The following is a 23989-nucleotide window of genomic DNA, read 5'->3' as shown; positions in this document are numbered from 1 at the left end:
AAGTAATCGATTCATACCTCTCTTCCATTCTATTTAAGGGAACATAATTAAGCTCGCCAAAGCTCCACATCCTTTCTCTCCATTGATCTAAGTTGTATCTGTCCATTTTCTTTGATTCATCAACCCCACCTAATTCATCAACCCTTATGGCGGATGCTCTTGTTTCTATCGTGCTGGAGCGATTGGCTTCAGTCTTGGAACAACAGATTCGTCAACAAGTTACACTGGTGGTGGGTGTCAAAAGCGAGGTGGACAACCTAAAAAGCACACTCCAGAGCATCAGAGCTGTTCTTGGAGATGCAGAGAAGAGACAGTTCACAGAAGAACTTGTAAAAGTTTGGTTAGAAAGGCTCAAGGACATCTCCTACCAGATGGATGACGTGGTGGATGGGTGGAACACTGCTCTTCTCAAATTACAGATTGCAGCTGAAAACCCTGGCATCCCTAAGCCCAAGATAAGTTCCTGCCTTCCCTCCCCTTGTGTTTGCTTCAAACAAGTTTTTTTGCGCTGTGATATTGGTATTAAGATTAAGGACATAAGAAAACAACTAGATGCCATTGCAAATGAGAGAAATCAGTTCAATTTTGTGTCAAGTAGTACCATCCAGCAACCACATAGACGTATGACCAGTTCTGTATTTGATGTTAGACAGTTCTGCGGTCGGGATGCAGATATAGACGTTATAATAGACAAGCTGTTGGGTGGGAGTTCCCAAGAAAGCTCCTCCCTCTACATCATCTCCATAGTTGGGATGGGAGGGATCGGCAAAACAACTCTTGCTCAATTAGCATACAATGACGATAGGGTGAAGGCCTATTTCCATGAAAGGATGTGGGTCTGTGTGTCTGATCCTTTTGACCCAATGAGGATTTCTAGGGCTATTCTTGAAGCCCTCCAGAAAGAGTCTTCTGGTTTCCATGAGCTGGAAGATGTACAACAAAAAATTTGTACACTTATTGCCGATAAGAAGTTCCTACTCGTGCTAGATGATGTTTGGACTGAAAACTATGAATTGTGGGAACAAGTAGAGAGTTCTCTCAAGGGTGGGGCACCGGGAAGTAGAATTTTGGTGACCACACGAAACGAAAACGTTTCTACAATGATGAGAACCACGTACAAGCACCCCTTGGGGGAATTGTCCAAGGAGCAATGTTGGTCATTGTTCAGTAACATAGCCTTTTACGGAAGGAGTAGAGAAAAAGTTGAAGAACTAAAAAACATTGGCAGGAAAATAGCAGAGAAGTGTAGTGGCTTGCCTCTTGCTGCAAAAGTTTTAGGGAGTCTCATGCTCTTAAAAGATAATAAAGAAGATTGGGAGAGTATTTTGAATAATGAAATATGGCAACTTGCTGTGATTGAGAAACATCTTTCCACTCCTTTATTGTTGAGTTATTATGATTTATCCCCTGCTGTTAAACGCTGCTTCTCATATTGTGCTGTCTTCCAAAAAGATGAAATCATTAGTAAAGATAGATTGATCAAGTTGTGGATGGCAAATGGCTATCTCAATTCTATAGAAAGTATAGAGATGGAGAAAACGGGTGGAGACTACTTTGAAGACTTGGTGTCACGTTCACTTTTCCAAGATTTTGATAGAGATGACGAGGGCAACATAATATCGTGCAAGATGCATGATATAGTGCATGATCTTGCCCAATCTTTGACCAAGAATGAATGCTTCATTCTGGAGATTGATGAGGAAAACGAAGTGAGGATGGCTTCCTCCTTCCAAAAGGCTCGTCATGCAACCTGCCTAATTAGCACAGAAAGTGTTGGATTTGCTAGCACTATCCATAATTTGAAATATCTGCACACATTGTTGGCTGCAGGTTGGGTCAATTCAGACACTGCTCGACTCCCACCTAATTTATTCAAACATTTGGTATGCCTTAGGGCATTAGACTTGACTTGGCATCGGTTAATTGTGGAACTGCCGAGGAACTTGGGGAAATTGATACATCTGAGGTACCTTAATCTGTCACGTAATCGCAGTTTGAAGGAATTACCCGAAACAATTTGTGATCTATACAATTTGCAAACTTTAAATGTTTGTTCTTGTCGGATGCTCTTTGAACTACCTCAGGGGATGAGAAAACTGATTAACCTGAGACATCTTGAATTTGAGGATACATCATTGAGCTTGCCAAAAGGAATCGGGAGATTGACCTCACTTCGGACATTAACTAAGTTTTTTATACGTGATTTTTGCAAAATAGGAGAACTGAAAAACTTAAACAGCCTCAGGGGAGGTCTTGTGATAAGATGGATAGCTAATGTGAAAAATGCAGAGGAGGCTGGCGAAGCAGAATTGAAGAATAAGAAACACCTCCATCATTTGGAACTATCGGGTTTTGGGGGGCTTGCCTCAGCTGCTTCAAAAGGTGTGGCTGAAGCTCTACAGCCTCATCAAAACTTGAAGTCTTTAAAAATAAGTGGTTACGATGCTGCCACCGAGTTCCCCAGTTGGATAGCGGCCTCATCGTTGGCCCAATTGAAAAAGCTTGAAATTGTGGATTGCCCACAGGTTACATGTTTGCCTCCATTGGGGGAACTACCTCTCCTTGAAATCCTGATAATAAAGAATATGAAGAGACTGAAATACGTGGGTGGTGAGTTTTTGGGATCTTCAACAACTGCATTCCCAAAGCTGAAGCACCTCCGTTTTAATGATATGGAAGAGTGGGAGAAGTGGGAAGTAAAAGAAGAAGATGATGAAGAAGAAGGGAGGTCAGTAATGCCATGTCTCCACTCCCTGAAGACAGTTGGATGCCCCAAGCTGGAAAGCCTGCCCGAGCGCCTGCTCCAGATAACTTCACTACAGGAACTGAATATCATCGGCTCTCCTACTCTGCAAGATCGTTACCATGAGGAAACAGGGGAGGATTGGTCCAAAATATCTCACATCCAGAGAGGTAATTGAATTGCTTCTTAACTAGTACACACAACATACAATATTCTGTTTACTTTTATGATTTTTTTAAAAAAAATTAATTATTAATGTTCTTGCTTCCATAACTACAATGGGATATGATCCCTAAATGCATGGTTTTGATAATTGATGCAGTGCTAGCATGGTATTGATAATTGATGCAGTGCTAGCTGGAAATGAAGAATTCTACTATGATTCCCGTAGCTTTTCTGATGAATCCATGTGAAATAACGATGCATGTGTACCATGATATCCAAACTCTGGCAAGTGGTCCAAAGCTGATTAATTATATACAGATATTTTTCCTTGTACTACTTCTCCATAGTTTCTTTGTAATGAACTCATTGCCTGTCATCAGGTTTTGATCATGAAACAAACTATTATGTATATATATGTTTGAATATTGGATTGGGCACAATTACATTAATTTGTTCAGAGTTGTTTGGAAAAGGATGAAATGGGTTTATCTGTGACAAGTTTAAGGATAGGGTTCTAGAAATTAATAAAAATAAGATCTAATAAGGCCTTGCCAAAATAAATTTTGTGAATTTTATTTAAGAAAATTTTATTAATTTTTTATTTTTTAATATGAAAACACGATCATGTTTGTTTTATTTGTTTTAGTTATTACATGTTTGCAGTTTCTAAAACAGAAAAATAGTATTTAAAATAGGCATTTTCAATGAATGATACGAAGATAGGTTTAAAAAATTGTTAGGCTGTAAGTTATAATTAGTTTTCGGTTTTCTTGCATCATGGGAATTATGGCCACCGCTAATAAATTTACAGTTCTTTATTAAATTGGAACAATACATTTTCGAGTTGATTAATTTTATTTAAATATTTCTCTTATTGGATTATACTAGTTATGCTTCGTTTTTAATTATCCATGAAATTAAGGGTGCGTATGGTAGTGATTTTACTCAAAGTGCTTCTAAAAGTGTTTTTAGGAGAATCACCTATCAAATATTTTTCTATAAAGCACAAGTGATTTTTCAATACTATAAATGATTTTTAAAATTTTTAAAAGTTGTGACTGTTATAGTTAGGTTGGAAATTCCAGACAAAATACCTAAGTGTCTACTAACTATGGTTTTTTAAATCTGTTGTTGGGTTACTTGACCTATGAAGATTAAGACTTTGAATTTGCTAAGAGGCCGAGATAAGTAGTTGAGTTAGTGTTGAAGGAACGTGAATCAACCTTGTTTTTCAACATGTTGGTGGCCTTGAATTATTTTTAAAAGTGTTAGGGAAGCTGGGAGAAATATTTTTTACTAAAAGGTTTTTGTTCCCTTGTTTCTGGATAGATCCAAGTGCAGGGGCAAATCAATCAAAATAACTTCTTTTTGAGATCAGTTTCAACCATTGTTTTCCCTTTTAAATACAAATTTCTCCCATTTTTGGAAACTAAGAGAGCAATAGTCGTAAGAGAGTTTTTCTTTTCCTTTTCCTTTTGAGGTTGTTTGCTTTCCAAGAAAATTTCATCCAAGTTTTCTAAGAAAATTTTCTTAAATGGATTTTCTAAAAAGAAATGAGTTGATTCCTTGAACACTCATCTCTCATTCTTTTGGGTTTGGGTGAAAACTCAATTTTTTCTTGATGGAGCTTCAAGGAGAAGGTCGAGATCAAGTTTGGAAAGGACTCCAAATATGTTCCTGAAGATGAAGGCATGGTGGAGAGGTGTGAAGGTGCTTGTCAAGTAGTGCGTGAGGGATTGGAGATCTTAAGCTAGGTAAATCCTTGTACACCTTGATTGATCATCATAGTAGAATTTTTTATTGGTTGTAGATTCGTGGTTTTTGACCTCTTAGGAGGTTTTCCAAGTAAATTTTGGTGTTGTCTCATTGTCTCTAATTCTCCTTTTCATTTCAATTTCAATTTTAACTATCTTTAATAATTTGGATATCTATGTTTTGGGAATGTTGAGGTAAACTAGTATGAGTTGTCGTTTATGTTGTTTCTGATTATTGATCATAGGGATATTAAGATATCTTACTCTTGTTATTAATCAGAAAATGTTTGTAAGTATTTTTTTTTTTTTTTGGGAGTGTTGGAACATGTGCATGTGAATTGCATTTTATTTTTATTAAGGAGTGTTGTTGCATTCACAATTGCATGTGATCTCTAATTTGTGTTTCTAAGTGTTTGTAAAGAGAAGAAAAAAAATGTAAAAGTTGGTAAGTTTTGTTAACTTGTGTTAGGAGACCTTTAAATTGGTCTAAAACACCTATTCAACCACCCCCCCACCCAGCTCTCTCTCTCTCTCTCTCTCTCTCTCTCTCTCTCTCTCTCTCTCTCTCTCTCTCTCTCTCTCTCTCTCTCTCTCTCTCTCTCTCTCTCTCTCTCTCTCATTGAAATTCACCTTTCAAAAGTATTTCGTTCATTTGATAGTAATTGTAGGAAACATTTTTAACTTGAAATTTGTTTTTGAAAAAAATAGGTGTTTAAAAAAATTTAGAAATTACTTTTAAAATATTAAAAATCATTTATAGTATTCAAAAATCACTTATAATATTTTTTTTAAAGAAACACTTGGCGATTCTCCTAAAAATATTTCGGAAAAAACCACTTTCACTAAAAATATTTTAAGTAAAAATACCGTCAAACATACTCTAATTTTTTTTAAAAAAATATTTTTTTGGGCTAAGAGCACTACTTAAAATTGACCAAGTTCGTTGCTATAAAGATCCTTGGCATGTTTTTTTCTTTGTTTCTTTTTTTTTTTCATTTTTTTAAGCTATCTTCTTATGGACGAGTTCTCACATTCTACACCGGCATAATTTCAATCTTATTCTTTTTAAATATTAATTATTTTTATATTTATATATTATTTTACATGTTTAATATCAGAGTAGTCAGTGATGTCAATTAAAATGACTTTTTCTGAACAATAAAAAAGTAATAGATGAAAAGACCAGAAGAAATAAAGATTTTTCTGAATAAACAAAAATATCAGAACGAATATCCAGAGTCTTGATTATAGTACAAAAGACCATAGTTATACCTACCCTTATATTATTTCATTAAATATTTCAATCTCAATTGTTCCAATCATTTTAACTTCTTCAACTGCTTGATAAGTTTGACAACATTTTATTTTATTTTATTTTTCCTCTTTGCCCGAGTTGTTAATTTTCAAGCCTTTTCTATTAGTAATATTGACTCCATCGGGTGCCGGTTTTAAAAAAAAATTATCATTCATATTATTGATTTCACATTAAACTCTAGAATTCTATCTTTATTGTAAATGTTACTTCTTTTCCTCTTCTCGATCATGACATACTAAACTTATTCCTTAAACTTATTTGATTTTCGGAAAATAGTAAAGAAAGAAAACAAATATTAAGGAAATTTGTTTAATTATAAAAAAAATACTAAAGAAAATTAAATATAATTAATATTAGTTAAAAAAATTATGCATTTAAAAATTATTTAGTTTTTATATAATTGAGGAAAATAAGTGAAATGTGTTTGAAAAAGTATATAAAAATAATTTATTTATTTTGAATTTATTTTTCAATTTTCTTCACTTTTTTTCTTTTCCTTACATTTCCCTCAAATTTATAGGAACCAAACATAGTCTTAATGTTATATTATAGTAGCAAGATGTCCTTTATCCTTCATTTCTCCCAACTTTCCTAGGTGAAAACTTACTACCATTAATTGCCTAAACTGATAATATAATTTTAAATATAAACTCATTTGCCAGAAGAAGAAAAAAAAAACAAAATATATGGTTCAAGTAATTTATTAGCTCTAGGTGCCTCTTATTGAATCCAAAAATAATTTAAAGAGTGAACTAAACAACTCCAAAGACAAGAATTTTAACACAAAATTTAAGCGAGATAATTAGTAAATATACACAGTTAATACAAGAAATTCAATTCATTAAAACATCACTAGAAGATGATCATTCTAAGTTGCACATTTCATTCATACTAGCACATCATTAGATACCTATATCATTTTTTGTTTTTAAGAACTTCCATCCAATGCTATATGTCTATGCCCCCAATAATCCTAACGGAAATCTTTCAGAATATGTTTTGGATATTTCATCTAGGATACTTTCCCTTTCTTTTAAGGGTTCATTGCCCCTCTTATTAATCCATCAATAGGGCCAGCCTTCATGGTGCCCTTTCTTCCAATTTCGTAATATATTAAATACCAGTGTTGTGATGTTCTATTTTGGATAAAGAAAAAAGTTTCTTACATCATAAACTCCTCTTAATCTTGTAAACGCATTTTAAAGTCGTGAGAACCTTTTTATGTTCAAAACAAACAATATCTATACAATTGAGTATAGGTAGTTATAAATGGTATCAAAGTCAATCTTCGACCTCGGTGTGGGGGTGGTTGGGTATAGGTAGTAATAAATCGCATCAAAGTCAATCTCCAACCTTTGTGTAAGAATTTGTTTGACCGGGTGAAGGACGTCTGTCTATTTGGCCCCACAATCCCAAGAATTGCGGGACACAACGATGACGTTTGTGTTTTGCATTAAGGAGTGATTGTGATATCTTGCATGCGATAGGAGATAAAATTCCTAGTGATATATATGCATGAGTTCCTCTTAACATTACGTGTTTTCAAGTCGTGAGGACCCTTTCAACTTCCATATTGCTCATATTGCAATTTAGAGTTAGAAACAACTTTAATTCATGTTGCCACAAGAATAAGTAACATATCACAAGAAGGAATTCATATTCCATCATATCTAAATCCTTATATTTCAAAATTTTGATAACTAATCATGTATTTTAAAACAATGTTTCTATGAACATATTTTCATAGTTTCACCAAAAATATTTTCAAGAAGTTATGTAGGTACATTTTCTATTCATTTAACCATCAAATATTCACCACGGAATTCAAAGATTTCGTTCAATAGAAATGAGTATGCAACTTCAATTATATAATAGAATCTATTCTACGTGCTATGATCAACTAACAATCCTTTTTGTTTTGTTGCTTCTAAGTGACTTCTTGAGAAAGACTTGTGCAAAGGAGAAAAAGAAAAAAAACAAAAACAAAGTAGAGAATTCTTAATTGTTCAAGTCTTTTAGGTTTTGGTTGAAGGTTGCAGATAACCACCCAACATTAAGCTAACTACTAGTTGACTTTTAGCAACTGTCCATATCTTTTCCTTTGATCTTTTTAAGTGTCCTTATAATCAAATATGAAAATATTGATAATCACGGATATATTAGTATTTCAGTTTTATAGATATATCGACGAATATTTTGATATAAAATATCGGTAATGTTAAAATTAATAAAAATTATGAAAATATTAAAAAAAAAATCTAAAAAATTATATAAGAAATAAAAATAGATATTTTAAAGTTATTTTTTTAATATATATATATAATTTGTCATATTTGATAACAATATCCTAATATAAATTTTATAAATGTATATTTATTATTAAGTTACATTATAGATTATTTTACAATATTATTATGATAATATGTCTAATTTTAAAATATATTTAATATTAAAATTATGATCAATTTTAATTTAAATGCATTCAATGATATCAAATAAATAATAATATATATATATATATAATTTTTTAAAATATTTATATTTATTATATTTAATAAATATATAGATTATATAAGAAAAAAGCCTATTAAAAAAATTATGTTTTTATATTTTTAGTAATAAATTAAATCAAATATAAAAAATAAAATAATTATAATTTATTTATTTAAAACACAAAAAAAAAATCAAAAAATGGATAAAATATCCAAAAATATCAGTTGATAGATATATCTTAACAAATTTTGTATTTGTATCCACGAATATCGGATATATCGTGGATATATATATCCGAATTTTTTAATCCTTACCTGTAACAACCCTATTAAAACACCTGGTTAAGCTGATTTTTTTACAAACAGGTGGCCACTACTATAGCTACGTAAGGTCCTTAATGGCTGGTTATTCTCACCTACACATCCAGCAGCGCACCACCAGGGCTATTTCTTGTCTGTGACTTTACCTCAATTAATTCACTCATCACTAATTCACCAATGTAGAGATGTCTCCAAATATTTTCTAAAAAAAAAACAAAGAAAAAATTCCAACGCATTATTTCTAAGGTTCTCATCACAATAATTTCACATCATGGATCTCATTCCAGCAGAGATCCATATGAAGGTGTTGATTTTTGCATCGATCATCTTTATTTTCTTGCAACCCATTATTCTTTGTTTGGGGTCTCAAAGCATGAGTAGACTTAGAGGTCTCATTGGGCATGCCAAAAAATTTTGTTGTAATTTATATTAGCCAACCTACTTCTAACACATGGAATGTGTTATGCACAGGCTTGCCAAAGAATTCCTTCACAACTCACCATTTGATTTTTAGCTCCAGACCTATTTTGGCCTTGATTTTATAATTGACCTAATAGAACTGCAAAAGGCTCTTATGCATGCGAGTGGAGAGCCTTTCTGCCCAAATACCCTCTTAAGTGCATCTTCTCTAGGATTGATAAAGACTCAACTACAATACAAGCTACCATTTTTGGAGGCATGCTGTGAATATAATCTAGATATCAATAAATAAATAAATGAAAGTAGAGAATATATCAAATGTTTAGCAAACATAGAATATGATTCATTAAACTTGGACTTGAACTTGGAATTGAATGCCTCCAATGTCACCGCAGGTGGTGGCATTTTCAGAACAGCAGGTGGTGTCTTTGCTTAATTTGAAAGAAGATGAGAGTGCGAGAGATAGGGGGGTTTCTTATCAACAACATATACATCACAAGGCAACAATTTGTTTTAGAATCTATCGAGAAGTGAATGAGATAACAGATGTTTTCTGTTTATATATGATAAATCTCTATGAATGATGAAAAGAATTCATAAGAAACATCATGTTGTAATTTTGAAAAAATAATCAAATATCATCATTTGGTTATCTTTATATATATAATGGATTTAATGATTCCTATCAACAAAGTTAATGATTCTTAGTAAGGGGTTTAATACTCTTTCCACGACCTTGAATATATCTAGATAGCCAATCTTGAAAGCGGGATGAATACTCATCAAATTAAAAAAAAAATAAAATTCACTTGTACAACTTGGGGAGACCAAGAGGGTGCTTCTACCTTTTTTTTTTTCTTTTTTGTGGGTGTGTATGTGTAGCCAAAATAAATAAAAATTTATACAACTTAAAAGAGAGTAGTTTGTGTGTGGGGGAAAGCATGGGTGGTCTATGAAGTAATAACTCATCTAGATTTGGTACTACATCTAATAGCTCGTACAAATTATTGAATGAGAATTGAGCACTAAATTCAGGTTAAATTTTCCTTTCCTCTCAATTCAACAAAAAAAATGCACAAGCAATATACTCAATATATATTGCAATTTATAAGCTTAAAAAATTCTAAGTTTAATTATGATTACACACCTAAAAGCCCCTTCGGATGCAGTTAAAAGAATGTGCTGAAGTGCTCTCTCTAGCAAACCCTAAATACACTAAGAAAGATACAAAACAGAGTACCTCCCTTAGCTTCTCTCATTAGTCAGAATGGAATTGTTGGATGTGTCAACACAAAATGGCTATGGCCAAGAAGATGGGAAGGAGGGTTTGTTACAAAATGGTACATGTTCAAGTATCACTTGGTTCAAAGAATGTTTGGAGCTTAAAAATTGATCTCTCTTTGTGATGGTCAAAGCCCATTCAATGAATAGTCATCACACCCTCAATTACAAAAGGCTATAGCACAAAATTGTGGAAATTTCTTAGGATACTCAAGGTTATACCAACATAGCTTTAGTGATTTTTTGGTAAAATTTAGATTACAAATCAAATCTGAAATTGAATTCATAATAAACTAATCATTGGAAATAATCAAATATAAAAAAGAAATAAAAACAATCCTAATTGTAAACAAAATTTTCATACAGAAACAAAGCCACCTGATCAACAACCCTAGGACCTGAATTTTGAGAGAGAGAGAGAGCAAACCAAAGATTGCAATGAAAAGAATTTCAAATTTTATGCTATTTTATGGCAAGCCTGACCTTATTGCATTCGGCACTTTAGTCTGCAATTTTCATCAAGCACACAAAATGCATGAAGCAACATGGATTTTTGGGAGTGTGAAGAGTTTAGGATTGGATCCTAACACCACTATTATTGCACAAAAAAACAGGTCCAAGTACTCACCATTAAAACCTGAAATCAAGATTTTAGGATTTCAGGATGAAATGCTATAAAAGTTGTGAACGACTACTATTTCCCACAACAGGAGGTTGGATTTTAGGTTTATCCATTTCAACTACACTAATCCCTTTGTGACCAACGAACTTAGGATTGCTAACAGATTTTCCCAAATTTCATATATCATCCAAACAATAAGAGAAATTAATCAAATAAATCCCAAATTTCATAAATCAGAGTCAACATTGAAGCTATAATCTCATAAAACTAGCTTGAAACCTGAGTTCTTTGTTTTGGAAAAAAAGAAAAAAGAAAATCGTACACACCTGAGAACTATGTTTCAATAGGAGCTAGGGTTTTATTGATGATTTGAGAGGTAATCTCTTTCTTATTCCATTGATTCAAAAAGTTCGGCTCACTGCCTTTTGTTGAAGAAAGAAACCTGGTTGGTTCGTCTTGCTCAAATCAACGAATTACTATTGCTCTAAAGCATTTCTTTTCTTTGTGTTCACCCAGACGTCCTGAGAAGCAGATGGTTTTGATTGACCCCTGCTAAATCTATGTGACTATATGTTTCTTTTCTTGCAGTGCTATTGCTACAAACACAGCAAAAGGCGGTGCTTCAGTTCATCGACCTGGGAGGAAGATGCATGGGAATGACAAGTTGATTGCCTCTGTTGGTAGGCGCAATTGCAGTGCTTATGTGTGGTTACAACAAGATTAAGAATCTGTTTGCTGGTGACTTTAGGAAAGTTTCTAAATCTTTCTAGTACTTATATTTTTTCATCAAATAATTTTTTTCAAGTACTAAAAAGATTAGAATCGCTTCCTATAGTCGTCATCATGACACCTTAATTGTCTAGCACAGGACCCCTAATTTTGTCTCCACTTATAATACGAAGAATCTACACACTACCTTTGGCTATAGAGGAATTCAATTCAAGAACTGCTCATACCATGGAAAAATTAATTCATACCATATCCTTTTACTACCATAATTTCTGAATAATTTCGTTATTATTATGTAACTTCTCTTTTATTCACCTTGTTTGGGTGGGAGAAAATAAATAAATGAATAGAATGAGACTTAGGTGGTGTTTGTTTTTTGGCTAAATAGAAAAAATCAAAATATTTGACTTTTTTTATTCAACTAAAAGTAATTCATTGACATCAACCAACATAACTAGACTACTTATTGATAACAAGTTCACTTTAATTATATTGATTAATATCAACAAGGTACTTTTAGTTTAATAGAAAAAGTCAAAATATTGGTTTTTTCTATTAGCCATAAAACAAACACCACCTTAAACTTTGGGTCCACACAACATATCTGGGGTGGGATGATTGTTGGTAGGACTCCTCTTCATACCTTGATATTATTCATATAGTATCATAGCAATGTTTGACTATTAAGCTCATGCATATTTTGGAGTATGAGACATCCCACATCATTTTATGTACATAGTGTATTTATAACTTTTCAAAATATTCAATGTTGATTTTTCCCCTCCTATGATTAGTGTCTCATTGTCTGCAAATGCCTGGGAAGCTTTTTATTAAGTTGTAACTCATCTGAGAATCAAAAGAGGGTTGGGGTTGTCCAAAGAGTTTACTCATGAATCCTTCCTTTTTGTTGGATTGTGTTGTTGCACAAAGAAGTTGCTCCTTGTTTGTGAAAATTAAATGCACAAATTTAATAAGAAAAATCAATTATTTTATTAAAATTTATTTTTTATATTAGTTATTTGACAAAATAATTTTTTTATATTAAAGAATTAAATTTGTAGTTAAAAATAAGAACTAAAAAAAATAAATTATTTTAGTAAAAATATTATCAACAACCAATTGTATGAGTTCCAAAATTAAGGGTTTAGTTATTAAATTTTAAGTGAATAAATAAGAGAGGAAAGGAAAAATTAGAAAAAAGAAGAAAAAGAGAGAGAAGGTAGAAATGTAGAATAAGATACACCTCCAAAGTTTGATTTGAAGGGTAGAAAGGGTGTGGCTGAAGCTCTGGATATTTTTGTTGGTGGATCAAGAGTCAACCTCAATCCAGTCAGCTAGAAAAGCCCACGCCCAAGCCCACTTTGCTACTTTGATAGTGGATCGATGGAGGCACCATCATGAAATAAGGCTTTGCTTTCTCTCAAACTAAGATGTGGGATTGCCTTCATGTACCACTCGAACATAGGACACAAAAGAGCAAGGCCCAAACCCGAGTGCTTGAATTTGCCGTGGGTTGCCTACCCTATTGAATCATCTGTAGATTTGTGTTAGATGTGCACATAGGGTTATATATATATATATATATATCCATAACATACACATCTTTTATATATTATAACATTTTTTATAAATTATAAATATATATTATAAATTAGTTAAAATATAATTATTATAAATAATTAAAATTTAATTATCTTATTATATATTTTGTAAATTAATTAAATATAAAAAATATAAATTTATAAATAAAATATTAATATTTTTAAATAAAAAATATTTATATAAATATTATTATTTCTTTTTTATCCTACAATATATTCAAATTAAACATATTATCATTTTAATATTAATATGTTTTTAAATTAGCATGTTATTGACTAATGTTACAAATTTATTACATATATATATATATCAAATTTCTCTAATTAAAGTAATTTCAATATATATATTATTACTTATTTTATCATTTGTTTAAATCTTTTTTTTAGATAATTTTATAAGTTTTGATTAATTTTCATTTCACTGATATTTTGTATTTAAATATTTATCGATATTTCTCGATATATCCTAATATATCTATAAAATTAAGTTACCGATATATTCGCCGAAAGCTATATTTTCATCCTTCTCTACAACACATCCAAAGTTGAAATCTCTAAAAAAATAAATTGAATTGTGATGACACAAAGTAGCCTAGTTGGATAACGAGGTCATCATTAATGCAATTGAAAAATCTTATACTTAAGAATTGTGACAATTGTTTGTGTATGTCTTCATTGGGGGAATTACCTCTTGACAGGTAGTGAGTTTTTTGAAATCATTGTCAACAATTTTATTCACAAAGTTGAAGAGACTTAGTTTTCATCATATAAAAGTGTTGGAGAAGTGGAAGTAAAAGATATTGGAGTAATAGGGTTGATGGAGAAACACAAACAATTACAAAGAATATAAAATTGGGAAGAATTAAAAATTTATTATATTCCACCACTCTCTTTTTTTGTTTTAGTTATCACATAATGTTTTATTTATACATACTTAATTATATAGAAACTCCTAACAATAAAATATAGAAGCATTCTTAGTTTGATAATTCAAAAATAGAAACTAAAATAATAACTCAAAATAAAATATTCTCCCTTGATTTTTAGAGACTAAATCTAATTCTAATAGTTAGAAAGTTTCTAAATCAAGTTTAATTTTCCAACATGCTCCCTTAAACTTGACTTGTGACTCCAAGTAGCATCCTCAACTTTCTAAAATTTTCAAACTTAAGAGGCTTGATAAAAATATCCACAATTTGATCTTGAGATTTTGCAAAATTTTAATTGCATCTCCTTATTCACAATGCACTATCTAATAAAATGATATATTAAATCGATGTGCTTGGTTTGATCATGGAAAACTAGATTTTTTTATAAATCAATTGCGATTTGTTATTCACATAGTGGATGCTTTGCTGTTGCTTGTAACCCTTAGCCACCAATCTTGTTTTGTGTCCCTCTACCTCCCCTTTTTCATTCTTCTTTAACACTCATTTTACTTCAACTGCGTTTTTCTCTTTTCGAAGGGATTTGAATTTCCATATGTCATTCTTCCTTATTACTTTTATTTCCTCCTCCATGGTATATTTTCATCTTTGGTCTTGAATTGCTTCTTCAAAACTTATTTGTTCATAATGTGCAAAAAAAAAAAAAAAAAAGAGGGTTAGATCATTTTGATTTTCTATTACTTCATAGATCTCTTGTAGACTTCTAAGACATATTGTCCTTTTCACTTGAGCTTTCAAAAGAGGATGATGTTGTGGGAACTTCATAAGTTGATGGGGGTAGTGATGAAAGTGGAGTAGCAATCTCTTGCAAACTTTCTCTTGTTTGTTCTCCTTCTTCATAAAGAGGAGGAGTATCATAGTTACCTTTGAGCATTCCAATCTCATGTTTCTTCATTAAACTTGACACCTGTATTAATAATGAGCTTTTCCATTTTTTGGATTCTATAATTGTACCCTTTGGAGCTTGAGTCATGATTGATGAAAATATATATTCCACTTTTGTCATCTAACTTTGATTACTTTTGATTTGGCATATGAGCATATATAATGCTTCCAAATACTCTCAAATGTGAAAATACATGGTTTTATTCCATTCTAAGATTCTTGTGATGTTTTATTCAATACACTTCAATTAGGAGAGTGATTTTACAAATAAATCAACAATCAACTACTTCGGCCCAAAATTCTTTAGCCATCTTCTTACTTTTCAACATGTTTGAGTCATGTCAAGAATAACTCTATTTTTTCTTTTAACTACACCATTTTTGTGTGGAGAATATGGAGTTGTTAAAGGCGAATGAATCCCATAATTTTCATAATATTTTTCAAATTCTTTTGATGTGAATTCACGTCTTTTATTAAATCTCATTTCTTATATATTGTGGTTACTTTCCTCTTTAACAAATGCTTTAAATTTCTTTAAAGTACTAAATACTTTAGATTTTTCCTTCAAAAAATACACTCAACTTTTTCTACTAAAATCATCAATGAAAAGCAAAAAATATTTATTTTTACCAAAAGAGTTTGGATGAATTTGACTACATGTTAAGATGTGTGGAGCCTAATCATTATCCTAATAGTAAGAGTATTTTAAGTTGGGGAATTTTGGGGATTTTACACATGTGATTTGGTTTAGGGTATCCAACTTCATGGATTCATTGATGTCTAATCAAACATGGCTATTGACAGAACTACTAAAAGGGAAAAAAGATTTGCAAAATAAATGGGTATATCGAATAAAGGAAGAACATGATGGTAGCAAGAGATACAAAGTAAGACTAGTAGTAAAAGACTTTCAGCAAAAGGAAGGCATTGATTATACAGAGATTTCTCTCTAATGGTCAAACTAACCATTATCAAAATAGTACTTGGGTTAATGACAAAAAAAGATCTACACTTATAGTCGATGGATGTAAAAATGACATTTCTTCATGGTGATTTAGAATAAGAAATTGACATGCATAAGCTACAAGGGTTTTAGGTTTAGGGAAAAAATAAAATGGCGTGTGAGCTACAAAAGAGTCTATATGACTTGAAAAAGGCTCCAAGACAATGGTATAAGAAGTTCAACAACTTCATGAGCAATAATGGTTTTTTGAGGTGTCAAGTAGATCATTGTTGCCATATCAAGAGGTTTGATGGCTCCCATACTATTTTATTGTTATATGTTGATGATATGTGGATTTTGGGGGCTAGCATACATGAGATTGACAAACTAAAAAGAAGTTATCGAATGAGTTTGCAATGAAGGATTTATGTGCTGTAAAATAAATCCTTAGAATGAGGATTACTAGGGATAAAAAGGTCTTGAAACTATCGCAGGAAGAGTATGTGAAGAAGGTTTGATCCTTAGCATATTCAATATAGTTGGAGTGAATCTTGTGAGTACCCCTTTAGCTAGTCATTTCCGACTATCTAAAGGTCAGCCGCCCTCAATTGAACAAGAACGGGTTTATATGGCAAAAGTGTCTTATGTATTAGTGGTCTTATGTATGCTATGGTTTGTACTGGATTGGATATAGCACATGCAGTGGGAGTTGTGAGTATATATATGAGTAATTTGCAAAAATAACACTAGGAGGGGGTGAAGTGGATTCTCAGGTATTTGAGAGGCATTATAGAGTCGACTTTGTGTTTTAAGAAGTTAGATTTAGGTTTGTAGGGGTATGTAGATGTTGATATGGCTGGTGATATATATAACAGAAAAAGTACTATAGGATATGATTATACTCTAGGTGGTACTACAGTCAGTTGGGTATCAAAGTTGTAGAAAATAGTTGCACTTTCTACTATTAAGGTAGAGTATGTTTCAATGACAAAGGCTAGCAAAGACCTAATGTCATTGTAGTCTTCCTTGGAAGAATTGGGCCACAAGTATAAGCGAAATGTGTTACATTGTGACAATTAAAGTGCCATCCATCTAGCAAAGAATCTTGTTTACCATGCTAGGACAAAACACATACAGGTTTAGTATCACTTCATAAGATCAGCTTTGGAAGATACAATTTTAACACTTGATAAGATTTAAGGGAATTGAAATCCAGTTGATATGTTGACAAAGACCACAATGATTAAGAAACTAGAGTTGTGCACAATTTCAATTGGACTTCTTAGCTGAGATAGAGAAGTCGTAGCCACTACAGGTGAAGACAATTGATGATGGATTAATCTACAAGTGGGAGATTGTTAAGACGTGTGGAGCCTAATTATTACCCCAATAGTAATGGTATTTTAGGTTTGGGTATTTTAGGGATTTTACATATTTGATTTGGTTATCTTATTTATATTATGTTTAGGGTAGCCAACCTAGAGAGAGTTTTATTTCTTTTAGGGTGTTGAAAGAAATAGAAAAATGTAGAGAGAAAAACCTAGATGGTGAAGTGTTTTAGGATTCTCTTGTACTCTCTTTTCATCATAATGAAAATCTACAACAGCTACAAGTGGATGTAACTCTCAAATTGAGAGTGAACCACTATAAATTTTGTGTGTTTTTATGCTTTATTTTTTGCATTGGTTTATTATTGCTTTCAGAAAATAAGATTAGAGTATTTTAATCCTAACACTACATACATCCACATGAATAAACTCTAGAGACTTCTTTGCTCTTGTAATTGTTTCTTTTGGAAAATTATTTTGGCATGTTTTCCAAGTAGGTATCATTCACATAATTGATCTAAATGATCTATAGAAAAAAATTCTCTCACTATATTTTCCTTGTTCAATAATTTCAATCCTCCAAAATTAAGATGTTCAAATCTTAAGTGTCAAATCCAAGAGGAATCATTGATGTAAGATTTTAGACATTTTACAACATTTTGAATGTTTAACAACAACATTCTATTTCTTATCATAGGCATATTATCAATTAAATTGACATATTGATCTTTTATTGAGAGACCTTAATTTTTCATATGAATATCATAGATTTTTTCTAAGAGTTGACTCAAACTTAATATATTATTTTTCATGTTGGGCACATAGCAAAACATTTGAGATAAATTGATTATTTCCATTTTTTTTTAAAAGAATTAGGATTTTACCTTTCCCTTTTACTAGAATTTTGGATGCATCTCCAAAAGTAACATGACCACTTTATGAACAAACATGTTTTTGAAGCCATACATGTGATTGCTTGCTCTAGTGTCAAGATACCATGTGTTTTTCTCTTTACTTTCTTCTTTATATGCTAACAATATTCTATGTTCTTCTTGATCTTTCTTTTCAACATAGTTGGTTTATCCTTCCAAATTGTTAATGGAAGTTCTACATTCATAAGTATAATGACCATATTTGTTGCAATTTTAACATGAAATTTAGGATTTATCATACCTTCCCTAAAGGTGAATCTCAATGATAAACTACATCTAGAGGGGGTAAGGGGTGGGGTGAATAGGTGTTTTTTAAATCAATTCAAAAGGATCCCTAACACATTATCTAATCATAAAATTTCTCACAATTTTTCTTCTCTTTAAGTACGTTTCAACAAATATTAAAAGTCACATGCAAGTATGAATGCAACATGTCATGGACTTAGTTTTTTCCTAAACTCGTGCAGTACTTAGACAAGTCAAGACACTTGATCTTGCTAAGTCAACCTTACTCCCAATGCTTAACTTGTTAGGCTAAGATGCTCACGACTTCTACTAGGAAACTTTTAAAGAATGGAAGCTTTTATTTCTCAAAGGAAGCTTCACAAGTGCTTTGGGAACTCACTTGCTTGGTCAGGAAGTGATTTTGGTGGTTTTTGGGTGGTGCCTTAGCCAAATGAGGCCTTAACCTATTTATAGGCACCAATGGAACTCTTTGGAACCTTGGAGGGTTCTTTACAAATCAAGAATATTCTAGAACACCCTACACCATTCTATGTACAAGCCTATGTACAAGAATATACAAGAGATCTCTAGAATTCTCTAGAAAGCCTTGGACTCCTCTCATGCCTTCCACCATAGTATAGAGATGTGTGGACTTCTCCAGGCATCTCTAGAACCTTCCACACTCTTCTCTCTAATGTCTAAGTGTAGGAGTCTCCAGAAGCTTCTTGATCTCTACATAAGCCCATGGAGAGGGTTATTTGAAGCATCTTGTGACACTCTCCCCCACCTATGCTGTCAACGTCCTCGTCGTTGCCTCTTCTTAAAACCTCTCGATTGTCTTTAGAACTTTCTCAAGGCATCCACATGTTCCCAGTTTACCTGTCTTTTAGGTAGTCATTTCTATTGGACTAGATACTCTATCACAAGAGGGACCCCTTGTCTCCTGGTAACCAGTTCAACCAAGATATTTTCCACCTCCTTCTCTCGTGAGGCCTCGGATGGATGCAGACCCCTGCACTTTCGATGTTTGGAGTGCTGCTTCATCTTGCCCATCGAGTTCACCTTTCCTTTGGTGACCTTGTCCATGTGTGAGTGGGCTACCTCAGCTCGTTCCCCTTTTACCTCATTTACTTGCACCCCTAATAGTAAGGAGGTCTTAAGCGTACTAGGCTTTGGGTTGACTTGGAGGGCACCTAGTAGTTACATCGAGCTCATATGTGCTTCATCTTTTTGTTCCCTCTCCTCGATCATGGCACTGAGTGCCTTCCTATTTGGACAATCTTGTGCCCAATATGGACCGTCACATAGGGAGCATTTTATTTTAGGCGTAAACTCCTTCCTTTCCGCCTTACCCCTTCTTCTCGGATGATAGGCATCTTGCCTAATCCCATTCTAGGAGCATTGTGGTCCCTTGAAACCTCGTCTCCTCCACCCGTGGTGTGGTTATCCTCCAAAAACTCAACCTTGGAGGAGTCTTCCCTCTTTTAATCTGTTAAAGACTCTGCTACTGCCATAGCAGTGGTTAAGTCTTGAACGCCTCGGTGCCTTAATTCCTACTCAACCCACCCTTGCAGGTTATCCATGAAGTTGAATAGCAACTTCTCCTCAGTCATGTTAGGAATCTCAAGCATGAGCGAAGAAAATTCCTTGACATAGTCGCGTATCGAGCCTATGTGCTTGAGACGCCTCATATTTTTCTTAGCTAGGTAAGCCACATCATCAGGATAGAACTGCCTCTTGATCTCCTTTTTGAAGTCCTCCCCCATCTCTATGGTGCAAATGCCTTTCTTCCTGGGCTCTACATAAGCCCATGGGAAGGGTCATTTGAAGCATCTTGTGACAAACAACACTCTTCCAACAATTTTCAAATGCAAGTCACATGTGCATGCTTCAATACTCCCCAACACAGTTCATAACAATAATTTCTCAATAACACAAATGTCAATTTCTACCAAATATCTATATCAAAATAATCAATATATATATATAGAAAATAATCAATATAATCAATATATACCAAATCTCAATAACACAGTTCATATATATATAGGATATCTATAGAAAATTACACTTATTTCAACCCATTGTTCTTCCATTCAACTTATATACCCAAGTATAAATGAAAACTAAAACTGAAAATAAATCAAGGAGTAAAATGAGAAAAAGAGAGACGGTGACACTAGAATTTATGTGGAAAATCTATGAAGAGATAAAAAACCATGCCATCGATAAAAAATTCCATTATAAAGAACAAGCAATGTGTACAAGGATTTAGCTAGGTCAAATCCTTTAATCCTTCACAGACTACTTGATCAGCATCTCACTTAAGTTGCATACCTTCATCTTTCAAGACATACTTAGCATCCACAGAGCTTGATCTCGGCCTCTTCTTGAAGCTCAATCAAGAAGAAAATGGGTTTTCACTCAAACCTAAATAGATTAAAAATTGAGAGATGAATGAAAGAAAGAATCAAACCATTTTTTTTTTCTCAAGAAAACTTGTTGGAAAACTGCATGAAAATCAGGAACAAAATGAGATTTTCTCGACAATAAAACACCCTCAATTCAGTAAGACAAGAAAGTATAAGGGGCAACCTTACATTTTTCTCTCTATTTTTAGAAGCTATTTTTTTTTTTTTTTTTAGTTTTTAAAGTTGAAAGAAACCCTTAATCTAATAGATGAAATAATATCGAGAAAGTGCAACCAAGATTGATTTAACCTAAAGCTGGATCGATCCTAGAACAAGATAATTAAACACTTAGTAAAAAGAAAAAAAATGCTTTCTAAGCCTCCCTAACTCCTAAAAAAAATAATAAATATTTCAAGAAAAAATAATTTAAAAAACATGATTGATTCAATTTCCTTAAACTCCAACCTCAACCACATACCTTGGTCTCTTAGAAAATATAACAACTTGATCTTCATTAGGCAAGTAATGCAAAGAAGGATTTGGAAAAAAACTGAATTATGAGACACTTAGGAATTTTGTCCGGAATTGCCAATCTTGCTAAATACTCACATTCCTCTTTTACTTTGCCTCGAGTTGTGTCATCTTCCATGATCTCTTGAGGAATATGAGTTTGGGTTTTTTCCTTTTTGATGAATTGAAACTGCCTCTTCCTCTATTGCCTTAGTCACATCCATGATCATGCCCACAATTATTTTGACTCCTTTCATTAAAATTTTCTTCAATGTCTTTTAATGAAAGTTTTTCTATAGAACTTGTTCTAATTTTTCTTGATTATTCCTTTTTAATATCTCTTCATAGGCTTGCAACGATCTAATAAGTTGATCAATGGTCATAGAATCTAAATCTTTAGATTCTTCAACAACCACAACAATATAAACAAACTTCAAATCTAGTTGAAATATCTTTTTGTGATTGCACGAGTATTATTTAAACTCTCACCATTTCTTTTTAATAAATTCATAGTAGTCAATACTTTAGAAAAATAATTGGAGATTGCTTCTAATTATTTTATATTTAAACCTTTGAATTCTCTTCTAAGAGTTTGAAGACAAACTTTCCATACCTTATCAACTTCCTTGTATGCATCTTGTAATATCTCTTAGACTTCCTTGGAGGTGATTGCACTTGAAATCTTCTCAAAAGAACCTTCATCCATTGCTTGATAGATAATGATGAAAGCTTTCTTGTCTCTCTTCATCATTTATTTTGAAAAATCCCTTTGATTTGAGGATAGAGTGGTTTCATCTTGTGGCTCTTTGTAGTCTTTCTCTACAAACCCCCATGCATCTTGTAAACCAAGCAAAGCGTTTATCTTGATATTCCAATTGTTGTAATTGTTTTTGTTGAGTTAAGGGATTTGAAACACATATATCCCACTTTTCATCTTTTCGTATGGCTTTAATACCATTTTTTTTTTTAAATAATAGGGTTGATAGAGAAACATAAACAATTATAAAGAAGATAAAATTTTGGAGAATTAAAATTTATTGTATTCCACCACTCTCTCTTTTGTTTAAATATTATATAACCTTATTTATAGATATTCACACTCAATAAAATAGAAACTCCTAATAATAAAATATAGAAACCTTATAAGATTTGTAACTCAAAAATAGAAACTAAAATAATCATTCAAAATAAAATATTCTTTCTTAAACTTTAGAGACTAAATATAATTATAATATTTATAAAGTTTTTAAATCAAGTTTAACTTTTCAACAAAAGAAGAAGACTAAGAAGAGAGGTTAGTAATGCCATGTCTCAGTTACTTGGAAATCTATGATTAACAAAAGTTGAAGGGATCGACGGACTACATGCTCCTAATTAAGAAACCACTATAGGAATTAGTCATCTCATATTCTAATATTCTACAACAATGCTATGACGAGGACATTGGAGAAGATTGGCACAAGGTATCTGATACCCCTAAAGTCAAAGATAAATGTTGGCTCTAAAAGCAAAATACTATCATGCTACTTAAATCTAGCTTTATTTTATTTTTTTCCATTGCATCCCTAATTACAACAATTGAAGGGTAATTTACACTCTCCTCTCATTTTATTTATTTATTTATTTATATTTTTCTATTTCATAGTTCTAAACAATCCTTTCAATGTAATAAGAGGGCATTTGGTAAATGGAATGATTTAACTAAACATATTAATTTAAATTCCTATTTGGAATATATTTCTTTTTGTAAAAGGAATATTATATAAAATATTTCTTAAGTTTATATGTGATTGTAATTAGATTTCTTATATAATAAGGAGAGTTAGTAGGAATATATCTCTATAAATATTATAGGTCATAAAATAAAAAGTTATGATAGAAAGATGAGCTTGTGAGAGCTATACGTGCTAAATAAAGATGTGAGAAAGAGCAAGAAATGCCCATGGAGTAAGAGGACTCACCAAGATGTAGATGGGATGAAGAATGAGACACTCTTAGTGGAGCAAAAAGGCTTGTTGTTCAAGGTGAAGATACAAAGAGTAAGGAAAAGTGGCATGTTTCGAAACCCAATAGTTGCATCTATTTTTGTCCTCTATAATATATTGTATAGTGGAATGTTCTTTCTCATATGTGGAGGTAGGCATGATTGGTTGAATAACTTTGAAACCTCACGTACCTTTATACGTGGATTGCTTTATTTTTATATTCTTCTATTTATTTATACTAAAGCTTCTATTGACACAACAAAATTATCAAACTTTTCCCTTGACACATCAAATTGTTTCTATCACAAATTTCTTCAATAAGATAAAATTACTTTAATTAGGTGTTGACCATCTTTAAAGCTTTCTAAAACTTGAAATAG

The 23989-nt window shown here is 32.2% G+C and overlaps 1 protein-coding gene across 2 annotated transcripts; it reads left to right on the top strand.

Annotated features, from left to right (window-relative positions):
- The first annotated feature begins 104 nt into the window (after positions 1-104).
- LOC117910316 (putative disease resistance protein RGA4) lies at positions 105-3406 on the top strand. 2 transcript variants are annotated; one of them, XM_034824401.1, is made up of 2 exons: positions 105-2913; positions 3095-3406. In XM_034824401.1, the coding sequence occupies exons 1-2, from the start codon at positions 147-149 to the stop codon at positions 3154-3156; spliced, it is 2829 nt and encodes a 942-aa protein (XP_034680292.1). In that variant the 5' UTR covers positions 105-146; the 3' UTR covers positions 3157-3406. The 2 variants fall into 2 exon arrangements, with proteins under 2 accessions (XP_034680292.1, XP_034680294.1); XM_034824403.1 differs by having other exon boundaries at positions 3066-3155.
- Positions 3407-23989: the final 20583 nt, after the last annotated feature.

Source organism: Vitis riparia, unplaced genomic scaffold, assembly GCF_004353265.1.
Source record: "Vitis riparia cultivar Riparia Gloire de Montpellier isolate 1030 unplaced genomic scaffold, EGFV_Vit.rip_1.0 scaffold709_pilon_pilon, whole genome shotgun sequence".
Lineage (NCBI taxonomy): Eukaryota > Viridiplantae > Streptophyta > Magnoliopsida > Vitales > Vitaceae > Vitis > Vitis riparia.
Note: the sequence above shows the minus strand (reverse complement) of the source record. Positions and strands in the feature narration are given on the sequence as shown.